This window comes from Myotis myotis, unplaced genomic scaffold (genome assembly GCF_014108235.1).
Source record: "Myotis myotis isolate mMyoMyo1 unplaced genomic scaffold, mMyoMyo1.p scaffold_m19_p_6, whole genome shotgun sequence".
Taxonomy (NCBI): Eukaryota; Metazoa; Chordata; class Mammalia; order Chiroptera; family Vespertilionidae; genus Myotis; species Myotis myotis.
In genome coordinates, this window is record NW_023416368.1 from 69,122,572 (window position 1) to 69,147,691 (window position 25,120).

Consider the following 25,120-nt stretch of genomic DNA (forward strand, 5'->3'; position numbering starts at 1 on the left):
ATTTCAGTCCAGGGCACTTGCCCGGGCTGCAGGCTCATCCCCAGTAGGGGGCATGCAGGAGGCAGTCAATCAATGATTCTCTCTCATCATTGATGTTTCTTTCTCTTTCTCCCTCTCCCTTCCTCTCTGAAATCAATAAAAAAAAAAAAAATACAATTTTTTTTTAAAGAAAAAGATATAGGGGTTATAAGGGGAGTAAAGGTGGTGGGAGGGATAAACATACAGAGTACAGAGACTTTTAGGCTAGATAAAATACTCTGTATGATATTATAATGACGAATACATGTCATTATACATTTGCACAAACCCATAGAGTATATAACACCAAGAGTGAAACCTAATGTAAACTATGGACTTTGGATGGTGATGTATCTGTGTAGGTTCATCAGTTAAAACAAATGTACCTGGTAGAGGGTGGTTATAATAGGGCAAGTTATACATGTGTGAGGCAAGAGTTATATGGGAAACCTTTGTACATTCCTTTTAATTTTGCTGTGAACCTAAAACTGCTCTAAAAATTAGTCTTTAATTTAAAAAAAAGAGAAGAAAATACTGTCTTAACCCCATAGTTCTGTATTTCAGTACTGTGGAGAAAGTATGCTGATGTTTAAAACATCTAACCTATATAATAAAAGGCTAATGTGCAAATCAACCGAACGTGAAACAACCTGTCGCTATGATGCGCACCGACCACCAGGGGGCAGACACTCAATGCAGGAGCTGCCCCCTGGTGGTCAGTGTGCTCCCACAGGGGGAATACCGCTCAGCCAGAAGCAAGTGCAGCGGCAGTGGCAGGAGCCTCTCCTGCCTCCATGACAGCGCTAAGGATGTCCAACTGAAGGCAGTCAGACATCCCCCAAGGGCTCCCGGACTGCAAGAGGGTACAAACCTGGCTGAGGGACCCCCCCCACCCCAAGTGCACGAATTGCATGCACCAGGCCTCTAGTATATATATAAAAGCCTAAGTGACCATTACGACTGAACAATCGGTCGACCAGTTGCTATGATGCGCACTAACCACCAGGGGGCAGATGCTCAATGCAGGAGCTGCCCCCTGGTGGTCAGTGCACTCCCACAGCCCCTCACCCCAGCCAACCGCCCTCCCCACCACGATGGCCCTGATCAGAGGGCCAGCCAGCCAACATCCCTCGGTTCCCTCCCCCACGCTAGGAAGCCCCTCGACCAGCTGACCAACCTCCTGCAGTCCCTTCCCCTGGCTGGTCCCCCATAGGCCTTGATTGCCGGCCAGGCCAAGGGACTTCTATCCGTGCACGAATTTGTGCACTGGGCACCTAGTATTATATATAACTTTTTAAAAATTAGAGTTCTTACAAATGACTATAATCTCCTTGAAAGATTATATAGAACTATTTTGAAACTTTATGATTATCTTATCATAGAGTATACTCAAAAAAGGTTCCATAAATTTTGAGGAAATAAAAACAAGCTCCAATTAGATCTGAACAAATAGCCACATTTTTAGAATAATGTTATTTCCCTAGATGATTATTTTGAAGGAAACAAATTAATTTAAATTACAAATTCTGTTGTTATTTTGTAAATCAGTAATAATTTCTCTACTACATATCACATTTATTAATTGTATTATGCCAATTCACTTAAAAATTATTTCTGCTATTTCAATAAATAAGTTTGATATGATTTTGTGAGAAAACAAATATACAATATCTGATTAAAATTAATCAACACATTCAAAGATGTACTAAGTGTGAAGCACAATGCTAGATAATGAGTATTGAAAATGAATGATACATGGGAACTATGTGAGGTGATAGATGTATTAAGTAACATTATTGTGGTAAACATTTCACAATATCTACACATATCTCAGTAAACCTGGGGGCAGAGGGGAACTCAATATATTGTAGACCAGAACTAATGGCAGTAAATAATTTCAAACCAAAGAAAAATAAAATAAAATGAATGACACATGCTTTCTCTCAAAGAATTATAAACTAGAAGAGAAAGGGAAACACATAAATCAATCAGTATGTTACAGAGAAATGAAAGTAGAGAGATGTGTGTTAAATGATCTGGGGAAAAACAAACAAAATAGAAACCACAGAAAGAACTGTGTAAAAAGCCAGGATGGAAGATAGTTTGAGTGGCCTTCAAGAGTAGCCAGTTTGAATGGCCATTCATTGTTTAAGGAAGTCATGAAATACAACTGAATGGGAAAGGTCTACACTCTAAGTCCAAAACTCCCCCTCACTAACCCTGTGGTTGTTTTTATGTTTCTTATCCTCTCTACACTTCAAAATTCTTCTCTCTAAAATGGGAATGCTGTACTCATTGTCTCTTTGGTATATGGATTAAATGTGATAATTTACGTAAGGTGTACAGCTGTGTGTGTAATAAATGGTAGCAATTATTATAGTTCAGCAAACATTTATTTAGATTTTATTAAATAAAGTCATGTGGCTTAAACACTAAAAGCCTGGTTTTAAAACCTGATGAAATGAAGACACTTGCACAAAGCAAAATAAAAACAAGCCCTCCCATCTATGTACAATCAGAATTTAAAGTTTTTGCACTACAAAAGAAGGTTTATGGCACAGAGGTCAATAAGCAGCAGAAACCTGAAAGAAAATACTTTACATTATAAAAATTTAAAAACTAAGATTTTAAAAAATGATCAAGAGTAATTTAATTGTATGAATAATTAAACAGGAAAGATAGTATGAATTTAAACAATTTTACTAAAGAAAAGCACCAATTTCCCTTCTCAACCTATGATATAATTTGCATTTATGCTTATAAAGAATATCTCAAAAGTCATTTCCAGAAATTATTGGGCAGATGCCTATGATAGGAACAATTACAAAACTAATAATAAAACTAAGTCAGCTTTTGGAAAATTTAACGGTAATTTGGGGTATCTATTGAGACATGGCAACATCATTCATTATAAGCCAAGCTAACACATATCATTAACTTATTAGTACAGTAGAACTTTGGCCTTCTGTGTAAACATCATCAACATATGATTTATAACCTGAATTCAGCTTAAGGCTATTCTTCAATGCTAACCAGATCTTGAGATAGAAGATAATAACATATTTGTTATTGTAATAAGAGAAAATATTAGAGTCCTTAATTCAGAAAGTCTGTCTGCCTGCCTGATTGCCCCTAACTGCCTCCCCCGCTTGGCCTGGTCACCCCCAACTGACCCCCTCCCTGCTCGCCTGATCACCTCCAACTGCCCTCCCCCTGCCAGCCTAGTCGCCCCTCACTGCCCCCCCACCAGACTGGTTACCCCCAACTGCTCCCCTGCTGACCTGGTTGCCCCACGCAACCTGCTGTTCGGTCATTTGGTCAGCCCTCACTAATCCCCCTGCCGGCCCCTGGTCGTCCCACACAGCCTGTTCAGTCGTCCTGACACTTAGGCTTTTATATATATAGACTAAAGGCCCAGTGCACAAAATTTTGTGCACCGGGGTGGGGGGGGGGTCCCTCAGCCCGGCCTGTGCCCTCTCACAGTCTGGGACCCCTCGGGAGATAACGACCTGCTGGCTTAGGCCTGCTCCCGGGTGGCAGAGGGCAGGCCCAATCCCTAGGTGCAGCCCCTGGTTGGGCTCAGAGCAGGGCCAATTGGGGAGTTGGGGCGCCACCCCCTGTCATGCACAGAGCCGGGCGGATTGGGAGGTTGCGATGCCACCCTCAGTCACGGTCAGGGTAGGGCCGATTGGGGGGTTGGGGCACCGCCCCCTGTCACACTCAAGGCAGGGTCGATGGGGAGGTTGTGGCGCCACCCCCTGTCACGCACAGAGCAGGGCCAATCAGGGGGTTGGGGCGCCTTCCCCTGTCATGAACAGAGCAGGGCGGATAGGGAGGTTGTGGCACCACCCCCTGTCACACACAGAGCCGCAGGGCGATCAGGGGGTTTGGGCGCTGCCCCCTGTCACGCTGATCCCGGTGCCGGGAGGCATATTACCCTTTTACTATATAGAATAGAGGCCTGGTGCACGGGTGGGGGCTGGCTGGTTTGCCCTGAAGGGTGTCCTGGATCAGGGTGGGGGTCCCCACTGGGGTGCCTGGCCAGCCTGGATGAGGGGATGATGGCTGTTTGCAGCTGGTCACACACCCTTCAGGGTGGGGGTCCCCACTGGGATACCTGGCCAGTCTGGGTGAGGGGCTGAGGGCTGTTTTCTGGCTGGGACTGAAGCTCCCAACTGCTCCTTTTTTTCTTTTTTTTTTTTTATTCTGAGCCAGCTTTAGCTCTGAGGCTCCAGCTCTTAGGCCTCCGCTCCTGAAAGCAGGTATCTGGTTTGTTTCGGTTCTCGAAACTCTGTATCAACTCCAGCTCTGAGATCCCAGCTGGCTGAAAGCTGGTTTCTGGAGTTTTGTTTAGCGTCTGTATTTGTTACAATGTTTGAAACTGCAGGCTCAGAGGCCTGCAGCGGCAGGCGGGGAACGCTGGAGTCCTCCGTCACTGAAGCAACCAAGCCTCCTGTTAGTTTCAAGCTGCCTGGCTGCCAGCCGCCATCTTGGCTGACAGTTAATTTGCATATTGCCCTGATTAGCCAATGGGAAGGGTAGCGGTTGTACGCCAATTACCATGTTTCTCTTTTATTAGTGTAGATATGCTAGTTGAGAAAGGCTAGCTATTCTTCAATGTTAACAGATCCTGAGATAGAAGATAATAACATATTTTTAAATTGTCATACGAGGAAACATTAGACTCAGTTCTTAATTCAGAAAATCGGTCGAATGGGACAAACAACATAAAAGTGAAATTTATTAAACTAAGAAAACAAAACAAAGTTTCATAGAAGACAAAAGTATAAAATAATAGGACAAGGAATCTCTGCCAAATCACTACCTCTAGTAAGCACAAGTCTGTATTATTTGGGGGTGGGGGGAGGGGGGAATCCTATCATCATACATGAAAATTAATTTCCATAGTGAAGTCCTATTTAGTACCACCATATTTTACCATTAATTATGTCAAAGAGAAAAATTTATAAAATTGGGTATACATGCCAAAGATTTAATAAGTAAGGCAGCCATTTTTACCATTTGTTAGATCAAAGACGTTTGAGAATTCAATGAAAGATATGTGGCCTTGCCCTAACTGGTTTGGCTCAGTGGATAGAGCATCGGCCTGTGGACTGAAAGGTCCCAGGTTCGATTCCGGTCAAGGGTATGTGCCTTGGTTGCGGAGACATCCCTGGTGGGGAGTGTGCAGGAGGCAGCTGATCGATGTTTTTCTCTCATCGATGTTTCTAACTCTCTATCCCTCTCCCTTCCTCTCTGTAAAAAAATCAATAAAATATATTTAAAAAAAAAAAAGATATGTGGTCTTACTGAAGGAAAATGCAATAACATACATACAGTGAAACTTCTAACTAACATTTCAGAAAATTTAATAATGCTAACTCCAACTCTGAATACTATGATAATCACTCCTAAATTAGAGTAATGGGCAATACATAAATATATAGTAAAGCCCCTTATACTATATCTAGATCAGAGGTGGGCAAACTTTTTGACTCGAGGGCCACAATGGGTTCTTAAACTGGACCGGAGGGCAGGAACAAAAGCATGGATGGAGTGTTTGTGTGAACTAATATAAATTCAAAGTAAACATCATTACATAAAAGGGTACGGTCTCTTTTTTTTTTTTAGTTTTATTCATTTCAAATGGGCCGGATCCAGCCCTCGGGCCGTAGTTTGCCCACGGCTGATCTAGATTATGCTAAATTAGACTTTCTATTGACATAATTACTCAGTAAAATAACTTTAATCCACTTTATATAGATTAATCTGGAGTTAAGTACTTACATTATGAAGACTATTTTTCTAGGTAATTTAGACTAAACAACATTAGAGAACAAGCCCTTCATTTAGGAGATGAGGAAATAAAGGCCTAGAAACATTAAGCCAGTTCCCCAAACAGGTTAACTGGCAGAGCTGAGACTGAAATTCAGGTGTTTAGATTCCCAGTCTCATTTTCCTCCCAGTCTATTGAGATATAGACACACATCACTATATGAGTTCCAGGTATACAGAATAAAGACTTGGCTTACCTATATTGTCAAATGATTACCACAATAAGTTTCGTTAACATCCATCATCCCATATAGATACAATAAAAAAAAAATAAAAAGAAAAAAATATCTCTCCTTGTAATAAGAACTCTTAGGGTTTACTCTCTTAACTTCCTTATATATCATACACCACTGTTAGCTATAGTCATCAGGTTGTACATTACATCCCTAATACTTATTAATCTTATAACTGGGAGCCTGTATCTTTTGACCACCAATTTCTTCTTCCCCAAACACTACCTCTAGTAACCAAAAATCTGATCTTTTTTTTATGAGTTCCTAGCCTCCTTTTGTTAGTAAACAAATGTTTACTGAACAGTTCTCTATGCATAAATAAAATATCATGAGCCACAGAATTCCCAATGAACTTATTTTGTGTTACTATTCACCAAGTACCCTACTGACATTTGACATGGTGAATCAGTTAAGCTTCTTTGATTAAAAGCAATAGAAACTAATTCTGAAGGAAGGGAGGAGGGTAACGGAGGGGGAAAGGAGCAGTAAGTAGGATCGCAAAAGCAAAAGGAATCTTTGCCAAAAACCTGGGTAGCTTTATGAATCTAGGTGGCAGAAACTAATTTGTGATTTTCTTGAGGTTCTTTTACAGCATTAAACAAACTCCAACTTGAAATCTTGTGATATTCTGCTCAAGCCTCAAACCCTGCGAGAGAATTCAATTGGTCTACTTTAGATGACCTCCTATCCCTCAGCTAGTAGGAGCCAGGAAACCTTGTTGGACAGTTTTACCATAAGCGCACACAATAAAATAATTCCCCCAGGTGAAAATGGGTCCCTTGCAAATGGATCTCAAAAGCCAGGCTCACTACCACAGTTTAATGCTGCTACCATAAAAACAATTCTGAAGGAACATGAAGAAATACAAAGTTGTACCATACTAGCAAGTACTATTACCTATCAATAATATAATCATACACCTGTCATTTGTGCACTTTACAACTATCTAAGGCATATCTGCCATTAAAAAGAAGATATATACAGAGAAAAAAGTTTTACACTGGTTTTATGTAGCTTGGAAAGCAAAGACTTTAAGGGGAGTTTTTCTTAGGCTGCATTGTAAGTATATGAATGCTCTTAAAGTACCTTGGATGGGTATAATGAGGTCTAATGCAGCCTTCTGATAAGAGAAAAGCATTGGCTCCAATTGGTCATCTGAGAAAATAAAACTATGCTACTACTATTGCAGGTTTACAACTGTCCAGTAATAATAATATTATCTCTATACAATAAAAGCCTAAGTGACTGTTACGCAGAATTACCAGAATGACTGGTCACTATGATGCACACTGACCACCAGGGGGCTGACACTCAATGTAGGAGCTGCTCCCTGGTGGTCAGTGTGCTCCCACAGGGGGAGCGCTGCTCAGCCAGAAGCCGGGCTCATGGCTGTCAAGCTTAGTGGCAGTGGTGGGATCCTCTCCCACCTACATGGGAGTGCTAAGGAGCAGCAAGCCAAGCAGCAGAGAGCCTGCCGCTAGGGAGCAGTGAACTTAGCAGTAAGGAGCAAGCAAGAGGGCAGTAAGGAGCAAGGGATCCTGGACTGTGAGAGGGATGTCCGACTGCTGGCTTAGGCCTTATATAATAAGAACTAGAGGCCTGGTGCACAAAATTTCATGCACTGGGGGGAGGGAGGGTCTCTTAGCCTGGCCTGTGCCCTCTTCCAGTCCGGGCTTCCTTGCTCCTTACTGCCCTCCTGCAGCGGAGGTGGGAGAAGCTTCTGCCACCGTCGCTGCACTCGCCATCCATGAGCCTGGCTTCTGGCTGAGCAGCACTCCCCCTGTGGGAGTGCACTGACCACCAGGGGGAAGCTCCTGTGTTGAGCATCTGCCCCTGGTGGTCAGTGCATGTCATAGCAACCGGTCGTTCTACCATTCGGTCAATTTGCATATTAGGGTTTTATTATATAGGATGTAAAGCATCCACTCAGAGCTGAATCACTGTTGAACATAATTTGTAAAATGTACTTGTTAAACTATAAAAACCTAAAAGTGCTTCCAGAATGCTCCCCTCCTCTTCTTCCACCTCCTCCATCACCTGTAAAACTTTTTTGCTCCAGAGGCTTAGGGAAAGTTAAGGTCATACTATGAAGACCATCAGAGGAGCAGCTTTGAAATAGGGACCTCAGTATAAGTAATATCCTAATTCTCTTTGATGTTCTTAAGTCTATTGATGTCAAATAAACGTTATCTTGCAGAGATTTCTGAAACTGTTCATGTCCAGTGATACTTGGAACAAGGAGCATGATTCCAAATTGAGCTCATAATGTGTCTATTTAAATGGATAAGATTGATGGCAAGACTAAGGATAAGAACATTCTAAGGGAGCAAAAGATGGGGAATCTGTCCATGAGAAGCCTTATAGGCCTGTATAGCAGGTCAAAAGAATGGGACAAAGATAGAAATAAAATATACAACAAAGAGTAAAATGCAATAAAGTAGGAACTCATCATGTTCAAGATATAGACTCTGACTTAACCACAGAACAGATTTCCGCAGATATGTTGTCTGAATTCTGGAGCTCTCTTTCACTCATTCTTGTATAGCTAAATGTTTCTTTCTCATTAGGAATCTGGTAAGACAAGAATCTACTTCTATATTACATCAATGGGTGGATTTTCAAAAATCACATTAACAGATGCACAAAAGGCATTTGATAAAACTCCAAATCACGTTCCTGATAAAACTGTAAAATCTAGAGATAAGACCCTATTCCTTACTATTTTACCACACACAACAGAAAAATAAATGAAGTACATCCATTAAAGACAGAAACAAAATAGTATCCCTATTCTTAGTTAACATTATCTTGGAAGTACTGGCCAATGCAGTTAAGAATAAAATGGTAACAAAAGGCACAATTTTCAAAAAGCAGAAGAAATCAATGTGTAGAGAGAGCATAAGAATAAAAACTTCAACACTAGGTAAACCCAGTTTCAAATCCCTGTTCTGCACTTACTGGAAATGTGACCTCGTCTAATTGTTTTACCCTTTCAATATCTGCTTTGTAAAGATTAAACAAAGCAATACATGTGCCGTGGTTATAATGTGCCTGGCATAAAATAAATAGTAAATAAACTGTAGAGATTACTTTTATGATGTATATCATAACCACTTGCCGATGACATAGTCTTATGCTACAAGCCCATAAAATTAACCGAAAAGTGATAAAATAGGTAAACTCATTGCACAAGAAATAAGCAAAACAAAAACAACAATTTCTCCAAATATCAGCAATATTCTATCAGAAAAAGAAACCTATAAATACAGAAATGGAATTTTAAACTACCAATAAATAACCTTTACAAGAAATATAACAAGTATGAGTTAAAAATGATCAAAATTGTGCAAGAGATAAAAAAAGAAACGAGTAATGTAGATATTTAACATACTCCTGATTAAAAACTATTATAAACATATCAGTTCTTCTTAAGCTAATTGTAGGTTTAAGGTAATACTGATCAAAATTCCAACAGAATAAAAAAATTATCCTAAAATATATCTGATAAAGAGACAGAAAATAATTAAGCATAACATATGTTAAAAAGAAATAAGGGACAAACTCTATTAGAAATTAAAATATATTCTAAATCCATAATTACTAATACAATGTGGTATTGGTAAAATAGACAAAAAGAATGGAGCAGAAGAAATCATGACACATATTTGCTATAGAGTCTTTCTCTAGTATAACAGAATTTAACGTATCTTAAAGGTAGCACTATAAACAGTGGAAATTAGAAGGAAGGTGTAGCCAATAGAAGATGCTGGGACTTTGATTAGCAATAACAAAATAAATAAATAAATTAGGTTCTCACCTCAAATCAAGCCCCAAAATAACTATCATCCTTAAATAGCAGAGAGAGAGAGAGAGAGAGAGAGAGAGAGAGAGAGAGAGAGAGCGCCCGCATTAGAGAGGAGAAGAGCAGGGAGGAGAGGGAGAGGGAGAACTAATGAGAATTTTAAAAAATAGAGTTACAAAATTATAATTCTGACATACTACCCAGCAAGAGATACAAGGGCATTAACATGACCAGGATTAAGAATGAGCTAAATCTGGAGCTCCAGTTGCGCAATCGGTTAGCGCGCGGTACTTATAAGAATGAGCTAAATCTTACATTATCTTCCCACGCTCTCTTTTCTCTCTCATATGCTTCCTTTCTCTTTCGTTCCAATTGTTCTTTTAGTACAGCAGCACGTGCATTTGCTTGGGCCTGGAAATAAAAACAACAAAATTAGTTACCAGAAAGAAGGGCATAAGAGTGTGTGTTTTTCAGGTCTCTACAAATATTTACTTTTGAGACAAAAAAGAAACGTGTGTGCACACACATGTGTTTGGTGTCCCAGAATCAAAATGTAAGCTCACGCTATATTTCCAGCACCTAAACCAGGGCTCAACAAACAGCAGCTGCTTGATACGTGTTTGTTGAGTGAAAATAAATGCAGGCACACTCTAATGGAAATACAACTGTGAAAATTTTAAATGATAATTATTATACATGAACTTTATTTTTTTCACAGAAGTGAACAATTACATTTTTCATTTATAAGGTTACTATTTTTCCTTTTTAAGGTTACCTGTGTGATGGTTTAATGTATTTATACCATGGTTTCATTAAATTTCTCTCCATAAATATGATATAAAGAGTGAAAAAGTGCTATTTTTTAGAAACCAAAAATTGAAGGATGAAGGGGAAAGAAAAATTAAGGCAAGAGAATACGATGACTGAACTACAAAAGGCTTAACACAATTCTTTATCTAAGGCTTCAATTTTCTCTAAGAAAACCATTTCCAGTCTATACCTTAAGAGCTTCAACTCTTTTACGTCTCATGTCAGCCTCCTCACTTCCTTGTCCTTCAGGATTATCAGCTGCTTTCTGTAAAATAAGTAGAGAAGCAAACCACTTAGGACAGAACTTCAAATTTGGTGCAGAGAATATGAATAAACTAACATCTAACTACGTAAAATGGTAAATTGTTCAATGTTACTCATTTGTTCTCACAATTAACTCTTATGTACAACAAGGAAAAAGATAAAAAGAGAATGATAGAAAATGTAGCATTTAATAAGTCCATGGGTGTGATTTATATTTTCCTCTTAGAATTCCTCTGGAACAAATAAATGGTAGTATCCATTTTAAATAAGATTTACTTTACCCCCTTTTAGAGTTTTCTGGTCTTTGACTTTCACTGTCTTGATCAGACTTTGTGTTGCATTTTAAATCTTAACCTATTATAATGTCATTCAATTTTGTTTTCTAAAATTGAATGTCAACCTGCCTTTTCACCACGGAGTTTGGCTCTAATCTGTTGGCGCTCATTGAAATTCTGCAATCTTATTTGTCTCAGCCTCGCAAGATAAACCTATAAGGAGAAAAAAAAACACCACATTTTAATTTAAAAGAAAAACTACCAACATTTTTTTTTTTTACTGCTAAATCATTGTTAAATTAAAGAAAAGGGTTAATCTGAATACCATAAATAAAAATTTCAAAATCTTAGCTTTCAATTTTTTAATTTAGATCAACTTATTTCTGAAAAGAAATACATTGCAATTACAAATTTTTAATTTTATCAAAAGAAAAGAAATTGAACTCAGGATACCAAATAACAGTTATGGGGCAAAATTATGACACAGTATGTCAGTCAAAAAAATATTAACAGGTCCCTATAGACCTACAAAATCCTCAAATAATTGTTAAGCATTTAAACCATGCAGGAAAGGAAGGCAATAAACTCAAAAATGGCTATGTGACGGAGGAAGCGAACATGCGGGAAGCATACCTCTTCCTCTTTGTTTCTTGGCTTCCCTCCTCTTGAAGAGCTGGACCTGCCTCCATACATAGCTGCCAGGTTTTGCAGGATTCCCTGTTCATCATTTAATGTACTAAGTTTAAAGAATGACTAAGGCTACATCAGCATCTTACCTAGGAATATCCAGGTGCCACTTTATTTCTTTTGGCTAATACTGATTATTTATTTCTAGCTGATAAACTGAAAACAAACCCTGGCGTTTTCCTATATCAGCTAAACCAACATATTCAGTGACAACAGAAGGAAGTAATTAAACCCCATAGAACATTATTTGAAATAGAGACCGGCTATGCTTTTATTAGCCATATAAATAAGCAGGTTTCCAAAATTGTTTTGGAGGTTAGCTAAGTCCCAAGTCAAAACTTTCCTCTACAAAGGGCCAATCATTTCTATATGTTTGTTTACATGCTAAAAACACAAACACAATACAAACTATTTGAGCTTAAACTTTTTGCACTCGGGGAAGTCCTATTACTATACTACAAAGAATCATAGCCAATCACAAACTGATTCATTTTTTAACATAGTTTATCATAAACATGATAATTACCTTATTAGAAATTAGTACCCTTCAATAAAAGTATTATAGATTGTTGAATTATTCATTTTCTCTTCCTTCAGCACATGACTGGGTTTCATGTTCCTCCTAATTAAAAAAAAATCTTCAGACCCACTTCCCCATCTAATGTCTTTTTATCAACTTGTTGAAAGTGTACATTTTATGCTCATCACCTCCATTTTCCTGCTTGCCATTCATTTTTTAACCCACTACAATCTGTTTTTTGATCTCACTGTGACTGAAAAGTTTCTAAGGTTACCAATGACCTGTAGTTCACAATTCAAATGAACCCTTTTGAGTAGATTTTGCATTTTTAACAATTCCACTGGAAATTAGTTTAGGCTAAATCTACTAAATTACATAAGCATTCTTTTCTTTCATAAATATAATGTATGTTCACTGTACAAAATCTATAAAGTGAAGAAAATATAAATAATTCATAATTCTATTACCTGGCAGGCAAAATTTAAGAATATTACCTTCCAAATTTCCTTCTATGTATATGCATGAATATACAGACATTTATTTTTACAAAAATAAATGAAACTTTACTGTATTCTGATTTTTTTCACTTAATATTAATTAACATTAATGTTCTGAGTCTCTTTCTACATTCATTATTCTTAAAAACATTATTCTTAACTGACTGCCTACATGATATGCATAATATTCCACTAAATAGTAAATTACAATTTACACATCAAAAAAAAAAAACCCAAAAAAACAAAAAAAACACGCCTCTCTTCTCTTTCAGTATTTAGAACAGCACTCTCTCCTGAGATCTTCCAATCTTCACTATTTTTCACAGGCTTTTCTCTTCCTTGGCTCATTGCTAATGTCAATATTTTCTAGAGATTCATTCTCTGGCCCTTCTTTACTTTGTCATTCCCAGGCCTTAACATATGTTGCCAATTCCTAAATCTAAACCAACTTCACAGTCCTTTTCTCTTGAATTTCTATGTATATACAATTGACATCTGGACAATGCTCTTATGTAGGAAAGGTTCTTCAAATAATTTATAGACCTGATTTCATCATTCTTTTTACTACATGATCTTATTCCTACCTCAGTTACTGATCACAGTTGGATATCCAAGTCAAAAAGGTGGGAGTTACCTCTCTATCTCTTTTTCTCTCTCTGTCTCGTCTGCCTAATATAAATGACTACCAAATACTAAGTCTACCTTATAATAATTCCATAATTTTTACCTCTAGTTTTTGCCTCCAGAAGAGCTTCCTAACTTATCATCTTACCTCTGGTCTCACCACCCCCACCCCCCCAACCTATCCACCCAGTCTAGTCTCAATGCACTCAGAGACCCTTTCCAATATTCTCTTTCACACTGAGCCCCACATAAATCCATTATTATCAGAATATATACCACTTTCTGTTGAACGGCAGATAAAGCATCTCTAGTCTCATCTCTCAATCATAAAGCCTACATTCTAGCCATGACAACTACTTGTGGTTTATGGACTATCATCTCATCATCTCAAAATGGCTAACTCACCTTCCAAAATGCAAACCAAACATCCCACCCCAGGAAAGCTTTACCCACGCCTCCTTCAGTGAGTCAAGTGTGACCTGCCATACCATTTTTTGTACCTAACTCCCACAGTAGCACTCATCAGAGTGGTAGAAGGGCAATATTCTATGACAGTTAAGACCATGGACTGTGACAGGCTGTGAAGTCCGGCAGTTCATGTATTTGTCAATGCCTCCTAACCACTGCTGACCTTCAGCAAAATTATTTACTAGTAAACTTGCTGTAAGACTGGCATAATAATACCACCCACTTCATAGGTGTGCCAGAACAAAAAGTATTATTATGTGAGCATGTTCTGCCTTCCCCCTCTTCCAGCCTGAGAAAAGGCTTCTACCCACTCAGTTTCCTCCCCTCTTCAAGATCTTGCCATTAGCTTATCAGTTACTTGAGCTTTGGGGATACAGATCATAGGGTGGGGGAGGTGAGGTGAGGGAAAACAAGGAAAAGGCAAGGCTGGTCAAAGATATGAAGTGAACTCTGAAAAGATGTATGGGAATATCTACAGTTACAGGAGAGTGGGTGGTGAACTGAATATTGGTATAGGTTATATCTTCCCTTCATGCTATTTGAAAAATACAAGTAAAACATATCAGAGTTACTTTGAAGCAATCTTTTTAATATTTTAGTTTGAAATATTAAAGGTGAAAAGTACAGGAATGTTCTGTGCATCTTTTATCCAGCTTCTCCCAATTTTATCGTCTTGTGTAACTGTAGTACATTATCAAAACTAGGAAAACTGGCTCTGGTACAAACCATAGAGCCTGATCTCAGCAGTTATACATGCACACATTTGTGTCACTACATCAATGTAATTTTATTACATGTATAGCTTTGTGTAACCACCATAATCAAGATATTTAATTGTACCATTTCTGTAACACTTCATAGCCATATTCACTACACCTCTCCCTAATACCCATCAACTATTAATCTGTTGCCAACTCTATAATTATATTTCACAAATTATATATATGTACATATATATGGAATCTTATAGTATGTATCTTTTTGAGATTGACTGCTTTTACTCAGTATTATTTCCTTGCAATCCGCTCTTGAGTATATGTCGCAGAGAAAGGAAAATTTATATTCATTTAGAAACTTGTATTCAAGTGTTCTTGGCAACTTTACTCTTATAGCCAAAAACTTAAAACTACCCAGATGTACTAAAGTGGATGAATGAACAAATTATGTTATATTCGTACCATCGTATCATGTTTAGCAGTGAAATGGGATGAAGCATTGAAGTCTTTCTTTTTAGAGTTTCTCTAACCAATACAGTTTTTAAATTTCAGTTATCCAAACATGGAAAATTTTGAATTCCTACGCAAGTATATAAAATAACTTAAAATCCATGGTTTCTTTAAATTACAATTCAACCTAAAAATTATATAAGTTTCAAATGTTTATTCATAGGTCAGGGACTTTGACTTCATTTGCCACAGAACCAATATTATGATTTACTAGGATTTCCCAAAGCCATTAATAAAATGTACTGATCAAATAATTTAACTGTAGCAGTTTTCCAATTCTAGAGGATTAATCTTTAAGATCGAGAACTTAATCATAACTATTTAGGTTTGTTTATTTGTAATGTGATTTTTAAAAGTATTAGAAAACACACATTAGGCTTAAGACATAACCTCTTTACAAATAGATCATGAGCATGTAATTAAATATGTATCAATGGAAAAATATTATATTATGTGCTGCCTTAAATTACTGATGTTGACATATTTTTCTTGAAGAATCAGGGTTATTATTTTAAACTAGAGGCCCAGTGCACGAATTCATGCACTAGTGGGGTCCCTCAGCCTGGCCTGTGGAATCGGGCCAAAACTGGCTCTCCAACATCCGCCGAGGGGTCCTGGATTGCAAGAGGGCACAGGTCAGGCTGAGGGACCCCACTGGTGCACAATTAGGACTGGGAAGGGAGGCAAGATGTTGGCCAGCTGGGGAGGGACTGCGGGAGTACTCCAGGGCATGTCTGGCCCATCTCACACAGTCCCGATCGGCCAGACCAGTCAGAGCATCTGCCCCCTGGTGGTCAGTGCATATCATAATGATTGGTTGACCGGTCGAGTGTCTGCCCCCTCATGGTCAGTGCACATCATAGCAAGTGGTTGAGCAGCCTTAGCATATCATTAGCATATTACGCTTTGACTGATTGAACAAATGACCGGACACTTAGCATATTAGGCTTTTACTATATAGGATATCCATCACGGTAGTGTGTTATAGGTTCAGTTATTATACAAAGATATTTAGCAATTATAATGTTGAATTGAGAAGCAAAAGTTGTCGCAACCCATAAATTTGCATTAATGACCAGTATAAAATTAGTTCCCACATATTACTCCAACCCTATTTAACACCAGTTTTTAGTTACATTCAACACATCAAGGTCTCTGTTGGTCAATCTCTCCGTGATTGTTTGGTGTTGTAAATATCTGACAATATAATGCATACCTAATACAAACTGATTAACAAAGTAAGTTGCTAATCTTGCCAAAGATGAAGGATTTCATGAAAATGAAGACAGTGATATTGGAAAATTGTTCAGATTACATGCAAAATCATCTACAAATATGACAGAAAGAAAACTACAAATAATTATGATATTAGTCTTTAAAAATAGTTTGTGTATTAAAAATTAAGAAAAGATCTTTGGAAAACTGACAAAGGCTCAGCCATTTTTTAAAAAATGGCTCCCTTTTACAATGTTATAAAAGTAAAACCTAAAAAACAAGAAGTGAAGGATATAGCATCTTTCAGCAATATTTTTCACATGGGTGCATCTTATTATTATTTCAATGGCATCTTATAATCCTATATAATAAAATCCTAATATGCAAATTGTCCCCTCAACCAGGAGTTCAACTGGGAGTACGACCAGGGGGCAGGGCCGGTCGGCCCTGCCCCAGCCCCAACTGCGGCACGGCAGGTGGCTGGGGAAGGGAGGCCCAGGCCGGCAGTCAGCAACTGCTAGGGACCCTACTTGTGCACGAATTTCATGCACTGGGCCTTTATTCTGTTATAATCTTATGAACTATTGGCCAGGCAGGAGCTACAACACATATGTTACTGCCTGAGTAATTTATGAATTTTGTTATTTTTTTTAAAAAATATATATTTTATTGATTTTTTACAGAGAGGAAGGGAGAGAGACAGAGAGTCAGAAACATCGATGAGAGAGAAACATCGATCAGCTGCCTCCTGCACATCTCCTACTGGGGATGTGCCCACAACCCAGGCACATGCCCCCGACCGGAATCGAACCTGGGACCCTTCAGTCCGCAGGCCGACGTTCTATCCACTGAGCCAAACCGGTTTCGGCATGAATTCTGTTATTTTTTCTTTTTTTCTTTTTTTGTATCATAACTGAACAACCACAATCCCCCAAAGTTTCAATTTTTAAAAAATGGAAGGCTTCTTTGAGAGGAAATATGAGCCCTAGCAGTTGTTAAAAGCCTTCCATTGATTCCTGCTAATCAGAGCCAAAGTGTCAGTATTAAAACGTGCAGACTGGTACTGACTCCTTGAGAGAAAAATCCCAGGGACAAAATTAGAATACTCTTTTAAGAAAGGCTGAAATATCAACGCACTTGGTGACATGAAAGCTAATATTATTTGAGAAAATATGAACATCAATGACTCTAATGTAAGGAAGAAAGGACTGAAAAGTCAAATTATAAATGTAAAGCAGATTTAGGAATGAATACCTTTATCAATATCTCTCATTCATATTTTCCTTTTTGTGGATGCACAAGAATGACATAATAAAAAATAAGTCTAAAAGAAGTATTTCAAAAAGTATAAAATAAACAAGTGATAAAAAGCACTGTATCAAGTTAAATTGGCAACATTTTTCCTCTTTTAATCATATGTAAAAAAACAATATGCCTTATAGCCAGAACTTGAATTTGATAAAAATACATATAGTATTCATTACACAATCCTATCAGGAAAATTATAATCCTCCCCAAATTAATTATTTTCCAAATACAGATTTGCAAATATAACCAAAATTCTGATAAATATAAGACAAAGTATTTTTAAATTGTATTTTTCAAGGCAAATACCTAATTATTTTTTCACTCTTTACTAAAAAATGTGAATCTCTATTTTAGCTGAATTTACTTTAAATGTTCTTTTCTCAATATCAACAAAGCTGGGCTAAGGAGGGTCTTATGACAGGGCTGAGTGAATTACGCATATCACTCTAAGTGACTGTTCTTCCGGATTTCTGATTATGTTTTCAAAGTAGGTACTCCATGAGTTGTCTATCATACTCCTCTCAGTCTCTCCTCTCTAAGCCTCTCTAATTAATTAATTAATTAATTAGCGCTGATAAACTCTTGGAAGGGGTCATGCTTTATTGTTTTATCCTTAGTACCTAATAATACCTTGCACAATATAGATGTGTAACACATTCTTTTTAACCTTGTGCACTGCTGGTGGGAATGCAGACTGGTACAGCCACTATGGAAGACAGTATGGAGTTTCCTCAAAAAACTACAAATGGAACTCCCATTTGACCCTGTGATCCCACTTCTAGGAATATATCCCAAGAAACCAGAAACACCAATCAGAAAGGATATATGCATCTCTATGTTCATAGCAGCACAATTCACCATAGCTAAGATCTGGAAACAGCCTAAGTGCCCATCAGTAGATGAATGGATTAGAAAACTGTGGTACATCTACACGATGGAATACTATGCTGCTCTAAAAAGGAAGGAACTCTTACCATTTGCAACAGCATGGATGGAACTGGAGAGCATTATGCTAAGTGAAATAAGCCAGTCAATGAAGGAAAAATACCACATGATCTCACTCACTCATGGATAATAGAGACCATTATAAACTTTTGAACAATAATAGATACAGAGGCAGAGCTGCCTCAAACAGATTGTCAAACTGCAGCGGGAAGACCAGGGAGGGTTGGGGGGCAGGAGGTAGGGGGGTAAGAGATCAACCAAAGGACTTTTATGCATGCATATAAGCACAACCAATGGACATAAGACACTGGGGGATAGGGGAGGCTAGGGGACTGTCTAGGGCAGGAGGGAAAAATGGACACATATGTAATACCCTTTGTAATACTTTAAGCAATAAAATAAAAAAAAATAAATAAAAAATATTTTACTTTTTGTTGATCCTCACCCAAGGATATTTTTCCCATTGATTTTTTTTTTTAGAGAGTGGAAGAGGGCAAGGGGGAGAGAGAGAATGGAGAAAGGAGAAAGGGAGAGAAGGAGAATGGGGGGAGAGAGGGAGGGAGGGAGAGAAAGATAAAGAGAGAGAGAAAGAGAGAGAGAGAGACAGAGAGAGAGAGACAGAGACATCTATGTAAGAGAGACACATGGATTGGTTGCCTCTCACACAGCCCGGACTGGAGCCTGGGATTAAACCTGCACCCAAGGTACATGCCCTTGACAAGGAATCAAACATGAGACCCTCTGGTGTGCGGGCTGATGTTCTATCCACAGAGCCACACTAACCAGGGCTAGATGTGTAATACATTCTTGTTCCATAGAACCAACTGATTACATGCTGAGCATATTAATAGTAATTATACTATTCCAATTCTATGGTTAATGATCACTTCGTCCACAGCAAAGAACTAATTCAATGGTAGTGAAAACACGTTTCCTATTCCCCGAGGCAACAGAAAGGTACCATGAACTATCTCTCCAAGAAGATAAGGGAGATAGGATTCAGGTAAAAACTACAAATGGCAGTTTCAGGGAACTGCAATAGTCTAATATTGCTAAAGTTTAAGGGATAAAGAAGGTAACAGAGAGAGGGAAATCAAGAGCAGTGAGAAAGCCAAAGGATGAAAGCTTTGTGCTAAGCTGGAGAGGTTTTAATTTACGCTCCAAGCAATAAAGAACCACTAAATAACTCTAAGCATATGAGCAATGTGTTCAATTTTGCTTTAGAAAGATCACTTTGGCAGCTCAAGTAAAAGATGTGTTAGACTAAATCAAGATTAGAAATAAAGAGATGAAAGAACTAGCAAGAGATAATTATCTCAACTACAGCAGAAATAATAAAAATAGAAAGGAGGAGAGGGATGTAAGATATTCAGAAAGTAGAAAACTCAGGATTGCGTCACTGACTGGATATGAGTTGGGTGGGACAGTGACAGAGAGGAGATACCAAAAGATGTCTTGAATTCCCAGTTAACTCAAACCAGAAACTTCAACATTAAGCCATCTTTGATGGTGATTCTCTACAGCAGTATGGGCAACACATGAAGGGCAGTGGGTTTGAAGAGAATGACATGAATTTAGTTTTGGAAATAGTAAGGATGAGGTACCTGGTAAGATGGCTCAGGTAAGATGAAATAAGTACATGCCACCCTTATTTCCCACTGAATGTAACTATAAAATCTACAGAAATCACCATAAAATTTGAGGACTCTGTAAAGAAAAATCAGCAGGAAAATTAGAGAACACCAGAACTCAAAGTATTAGCAAACACGTGATGAGTGTACCACTCTTTAAAAAAACACAGTATCTTCTGCCTAAACCTAACTTGGCGAAACTCCTGAAACTGAGCACTCTGGTAATGACAGAGATGAAAGAAAACTTCTTGTTCTGGCTTAAGGAAAAGGAGGGACTCTCAGGGAAAACTCAGGGAGGAGGTAGGAAATCTTTCCCCGTTTTTCTTTTTCTCTTCTTTTTTCCCTTTCTCTTGTGTCACAGCCCCCAGGAAAGCTCACTGCTGTGGTGAGAGCTGAGACAGCAACAGGAGCTTATAGGAACTAAAACTCAGGGAAGACAAGATTTGTCTCCTGGGACACTCAAGCTCCAAGAAGGCAGAGTTAAAACCTGTGCCTCCTCCCTTCTTCTGCTCTCCCTCCCCCTTCCTCCCTCCACTTGGTCCCAGAAGTGGTAAAATCCTAGATATATGAGTCTTATACCTAGAATAATGAAAAGTGAAGCCCCAGAGAATAGGAAAGCATCAAGTCTATGGCATCAGAAAAATGACCCCATAAGTTATTTATAAAGTCCTAGGCTCACCTATTACCTGTGTGTATGTGGATATAATCCTGTTCTGCATACCAAAGACTTTGAGCATGGAGCAAAGAAATAGACTTCTGCCCAGATCCCAGACAGACCTCACTGGGCAGTGCACACGTGGAAAGGATCTGAAGGACATTGTAAAGCTTTGAGAAAGGAAGTGTAAGTAGAACCACAGTACACAGAAGAAGGGTTAGGAACTTGCAGCCTGAGCCTGACAAGCCAATTAACTGCTAAGACAAATATAATCAATAATCTCCATAAAATTTAAACAAAACACAGAGTCTAATAGTATAATATTCCAAATGCCTAGGACACAATCCAAAATTAATCAGCATACGAGGAACCACAAAAATCTCATCTTCCTTGGGAATATACAACAAACATAATTAGATAACACAGATGGTAAAATTATCTAAAGAAACTATTATAAAAGTGCTTGAACAGCAATGAGCAGTAGTGAAAAAAGGTTAAAATAGAAGGTATTAGAAAACAAAGATAGAAAAAGAAAACAGATAGAAACACAAAATACAATTATCAAAACAAAACACTCACTGAATGGATTAAAATAAGTAAAATGAGGATAAAAAGGGAAAGAGTTATGAACCAGAAAAGAGAACAGAAATGATCTAAACTGGATAACAGAGAGAAAAGAAATTGGGGAAAAAATGAGCAGAGTTTCACAAACCTGTGGAACAAGTTCATGTCATCAGAGAACCAGAGAAGAGAAAAAGTACAGTGCTGGAAAATAGCTGAAGAAATAATGGTTCAAAAATGGCATAAGGCAAAGACCTACAAGTTCAAGAAACTTAACAAACCACCAACAGAATAAACCTAAAGAAATCCAAGCCCAGAGACAACTTAATCACTCCAAGAAAAAAATCTTGGAGCATCTAGAGATAGGTGCTCTAAATAAGACATTACCTATAAGAGAAAAATAATTTTAATAGTAGTCTCATCAAAAACTATAAAGTAACTATAAAGTAACATTTTTAAAGAGAAAAATGAAATAAAGTGTTAACCCAAAATACTACGTCCAGCAAAAATATTGTTTAGAAATAAAGATGTTTAAACTTTTTGTTTAAAAATAAAACTAAGAGGATTTATAACCAGTACACCTATTCTAAAATAATAGAAATTCTTCAGATGGAGGAAAATGATATAAGAAGGAAACTTGGAAAATTAGGAATAAAGGAATACCAAGAGAAATAGTAAATATTTGTGTACATATTACAAAGTATTCCTGTTCTCTTGAGTTCTTATATATGTTTGAAGTTATAAGTAAAAATTATAACATGGCCTAGAGATTTAAATTGTATGTAAATGTATATGTAATATACAAGACAACTATAGCAAAAAGGATTTAAAGGGAAGAGAGTAAAGGGACCTATATGATAGAAAGATTTCTACATTCTAATTGAAGTAATAAACTACTGTTTATTGTGAAAAGTGAAGTCTGTTTTTTAATCCTGTTATCAACCACTAAAAGATATATAAAAGAATGTTATAGCCAAAATCACAAAGATTAAATGCAATTAAATAACAAAAAGAATTCCAATGTCTAAAGTCAGCAAAAAATTAGAAAGAGAAACAAAAACAGACGGAACAGAAAACAAACAATAAAATGTTATACCTAAATCTAAATAAATCAATAATTATATTTAATGTAATTACATGTAATAACATGATATAATTACATTAAACACACCAATTTAAAGGCAGGAATTGCCCTGGCCTGTGTGGCTCAGTTGGTTGAGCAATGTCCCATGCACCAAAAGGTTGCCAGTTTGGTTCCGAGTAGGGGCAATTTCCCGGGTTGTGGGCTCAGTCCGCAGTAGAGAGCGTGCAGGAGACAGCCGATCTCACACTGATGTTTCTTTCTTTCTCTCTCTCTCTCTCTCTTTCTCCCTTCCTCTCTAAAATCAATAAACACATACAAAATTTTTATAAGGCAGGAATTATTAGAAAGGATAAAAAAATTTGCACAAGTGAACATAGATTAACTACAAAAAACTCACCTCAATCAATCATTATAGATTAAAAGTAAAGAACGTAGAACTATAACTATGCCTGTCACACAGTAAGCACCCAATAAATGATAAATGTTAACAATATCAGTATTATAATCATCAAATTGGATGGAGTGGGAAAGATTACTTTTGAATAGATGAAATTATAGTCTTCTCTGAGACTAGAGAAAACAAAGAAAGACTGAATACCATGATGGATAAATTTATGAGTATGGAGGCAGAATATCTGAGAAAATGTGAGATTCTTAAGCTTAATTTTACCTGTAAAGTAAAATATTTTCATAGAGAAGGATGAAGGACAAAATCATTGAGGAAAATTGCCACTGTGGGCAATAGGAGAGGCTGTTGACCATGAAACTATAAAAGGACTGTTGATTAGGACTGACAGCTTGGCAGAAATCAGAAATCATAAACTGATCTGACATTAATCATCAGAGCTTTAATTTTCTCCAGCAATGCTCAGAAGCTTGAGTGTAGAAATAGTCCAGTCACTAGCTAAACTAGACATAATAAGGAGAGATATACCAACTCAGTAAGAAGGGCTCCCAAGGGAGGACAGGCTAGTCAATTATACTTATTAATATAAGTGAGTGAATACAATTTTCACGTTACTCCAATGAGTTTAAAGGCATCTCTTTTGGAAAGCACATAAATGTCTATCAACTGAAGTATAAATAAATAAAAAACTGTGGTACAAGCATACAATAAAATATGACTCAAGAATTTAAAAAGAACAGACTACTGACACACATCATCCTAAAAAATTATAGCCCGCATGACCAATAATTTTATATAAAATTCCAGAAAAGACAAAACTATAGTACAGGAAACAGATCAGTGTTTGCCTATGGCTGGTGGTAGACTGATTGTAAAGGGACACCAGGAAAATCTTCTCCCCAATTTTATTAAGACATAATCGACATATAACATTGCATCCGTTTAAGATGTACAACATCATGATTTAGGGTATATGCATATACTGAGAAATGAGTACCACAATAAATTTAGTTAATATCCATCATTTCATATAGTAACATTTTTTTTTCTTGTGGTGAGATGAAGAAACTTTTAAGAGCTGATGGAATAGTGCTATACCATGACTGTGGCAGTGGTTAAATAACTATATATCTTCTACACTGCAGCACACGTCCCCAAACAGAGCTTAGCAATTTCCCTGAGTTAAGGAAACAGCAGCCGGAACTTGAGAAGTTGAAGATCACTAAAACTGGCAGGATGGAGTACCAAAGAACAGAGAGTTGCACAGAGAGGAGTACTGGAGATTTGTAGGGGGTTTCCTCTGTGTTTCCTGCTGAGTGACAACAGCACAATGTCAACAATATCTCAGGTTTACTTAGGACTGGGAATGTTTCATTCTTCCAACAGCCAGAGCGGAAAGACCTCTAATCACAGGGCATTAAGTACTCAAGAGTACTGCCTGAGCAAGGGGCCAAATTAGTTCTACCAGGGGTGGGCAAACTTTTTGACTCGAGGGCCACAATGGGTTCTTAAACTGGACTGGAGGGCCGGAACAAAAGCATGGATGGAGTGTTTGTGTGAACTAATATAAATTCAAAGTAAACACCATTACATAAAAGGGTACGGTCTTTTTTTTTTTTAGTTTTATTCATTTCAAACAGGCCGGATTCGGCCCGCGGGCCGTAGTTTGCCCACGGCTGTTCTAGACTGAAGGCTGTTTGGGACCTGCCTAGAAAAGCTAGAAGCAAGCCTTGCAAGACTCAAACTATTCCACGTAACTTAACTGCATCCCAGGATAAAAACCCAATATATTAAAAAGAAAGATAAAATACACAATGCCTGGTATCCAATCACAAATTACCAGGTATAGATCAGGAATAATAAACAAAACAGAATTAGTACACAAGGTCATTAAAATTGCTATCACAATTATATTTCATATGTTCAAGAAGGTAGAGAAAAGAATAAGTATTATAAAGAGATACATAAAAAGTATTAAAATTAACTAAATGAATTTTAGGAGATAAAACATTTAATATCTGAGGTAAAAAATATATAATATCTGGATGGGATTCAC

General features: G+C 37.6%; 1 protein-coding gene across 6 annotated transcripts in view; it reads right to left on the reverse strand.

Annotated features, from left to right (window-relative positions):
- Positions 1-25,120, reverse strand: part of NEK1 (NIMA related kinase 1) — a 149,244-nt gene that overhangs the window by 46,106 nt on the left and 78,018 nt on the right. For 4 of the 6 annotated variants that reach the window (XM_036314345.1, XM_036314341.1, XM_036314340.1 and 1 more), the window contains 4 exons: positions 11,871-11,954; positions 11,367-11,450; positions 10,889-10,963; positions 10,204-10,299 (listed from right to left, as the gene is read on the reverse strand). In XM_036314345.1, coding sequence (XP_036170238.1) covers positions 10,204-10,299; positions 10,889-10,963; positions 11,367-11,450; positions 11,871-11,954 — 339 coding nt within the window. The remainder of the gene's footprint in view (positions 1-10,203; positions 10,300-10,888; positions 10,964-11,366; positions 11,451-11,870; positions 11,955-25,120) is intronic. The other 2 variants (XM_036314344.1, XM_036314342.1) reach the window with 1 other exon arrangement.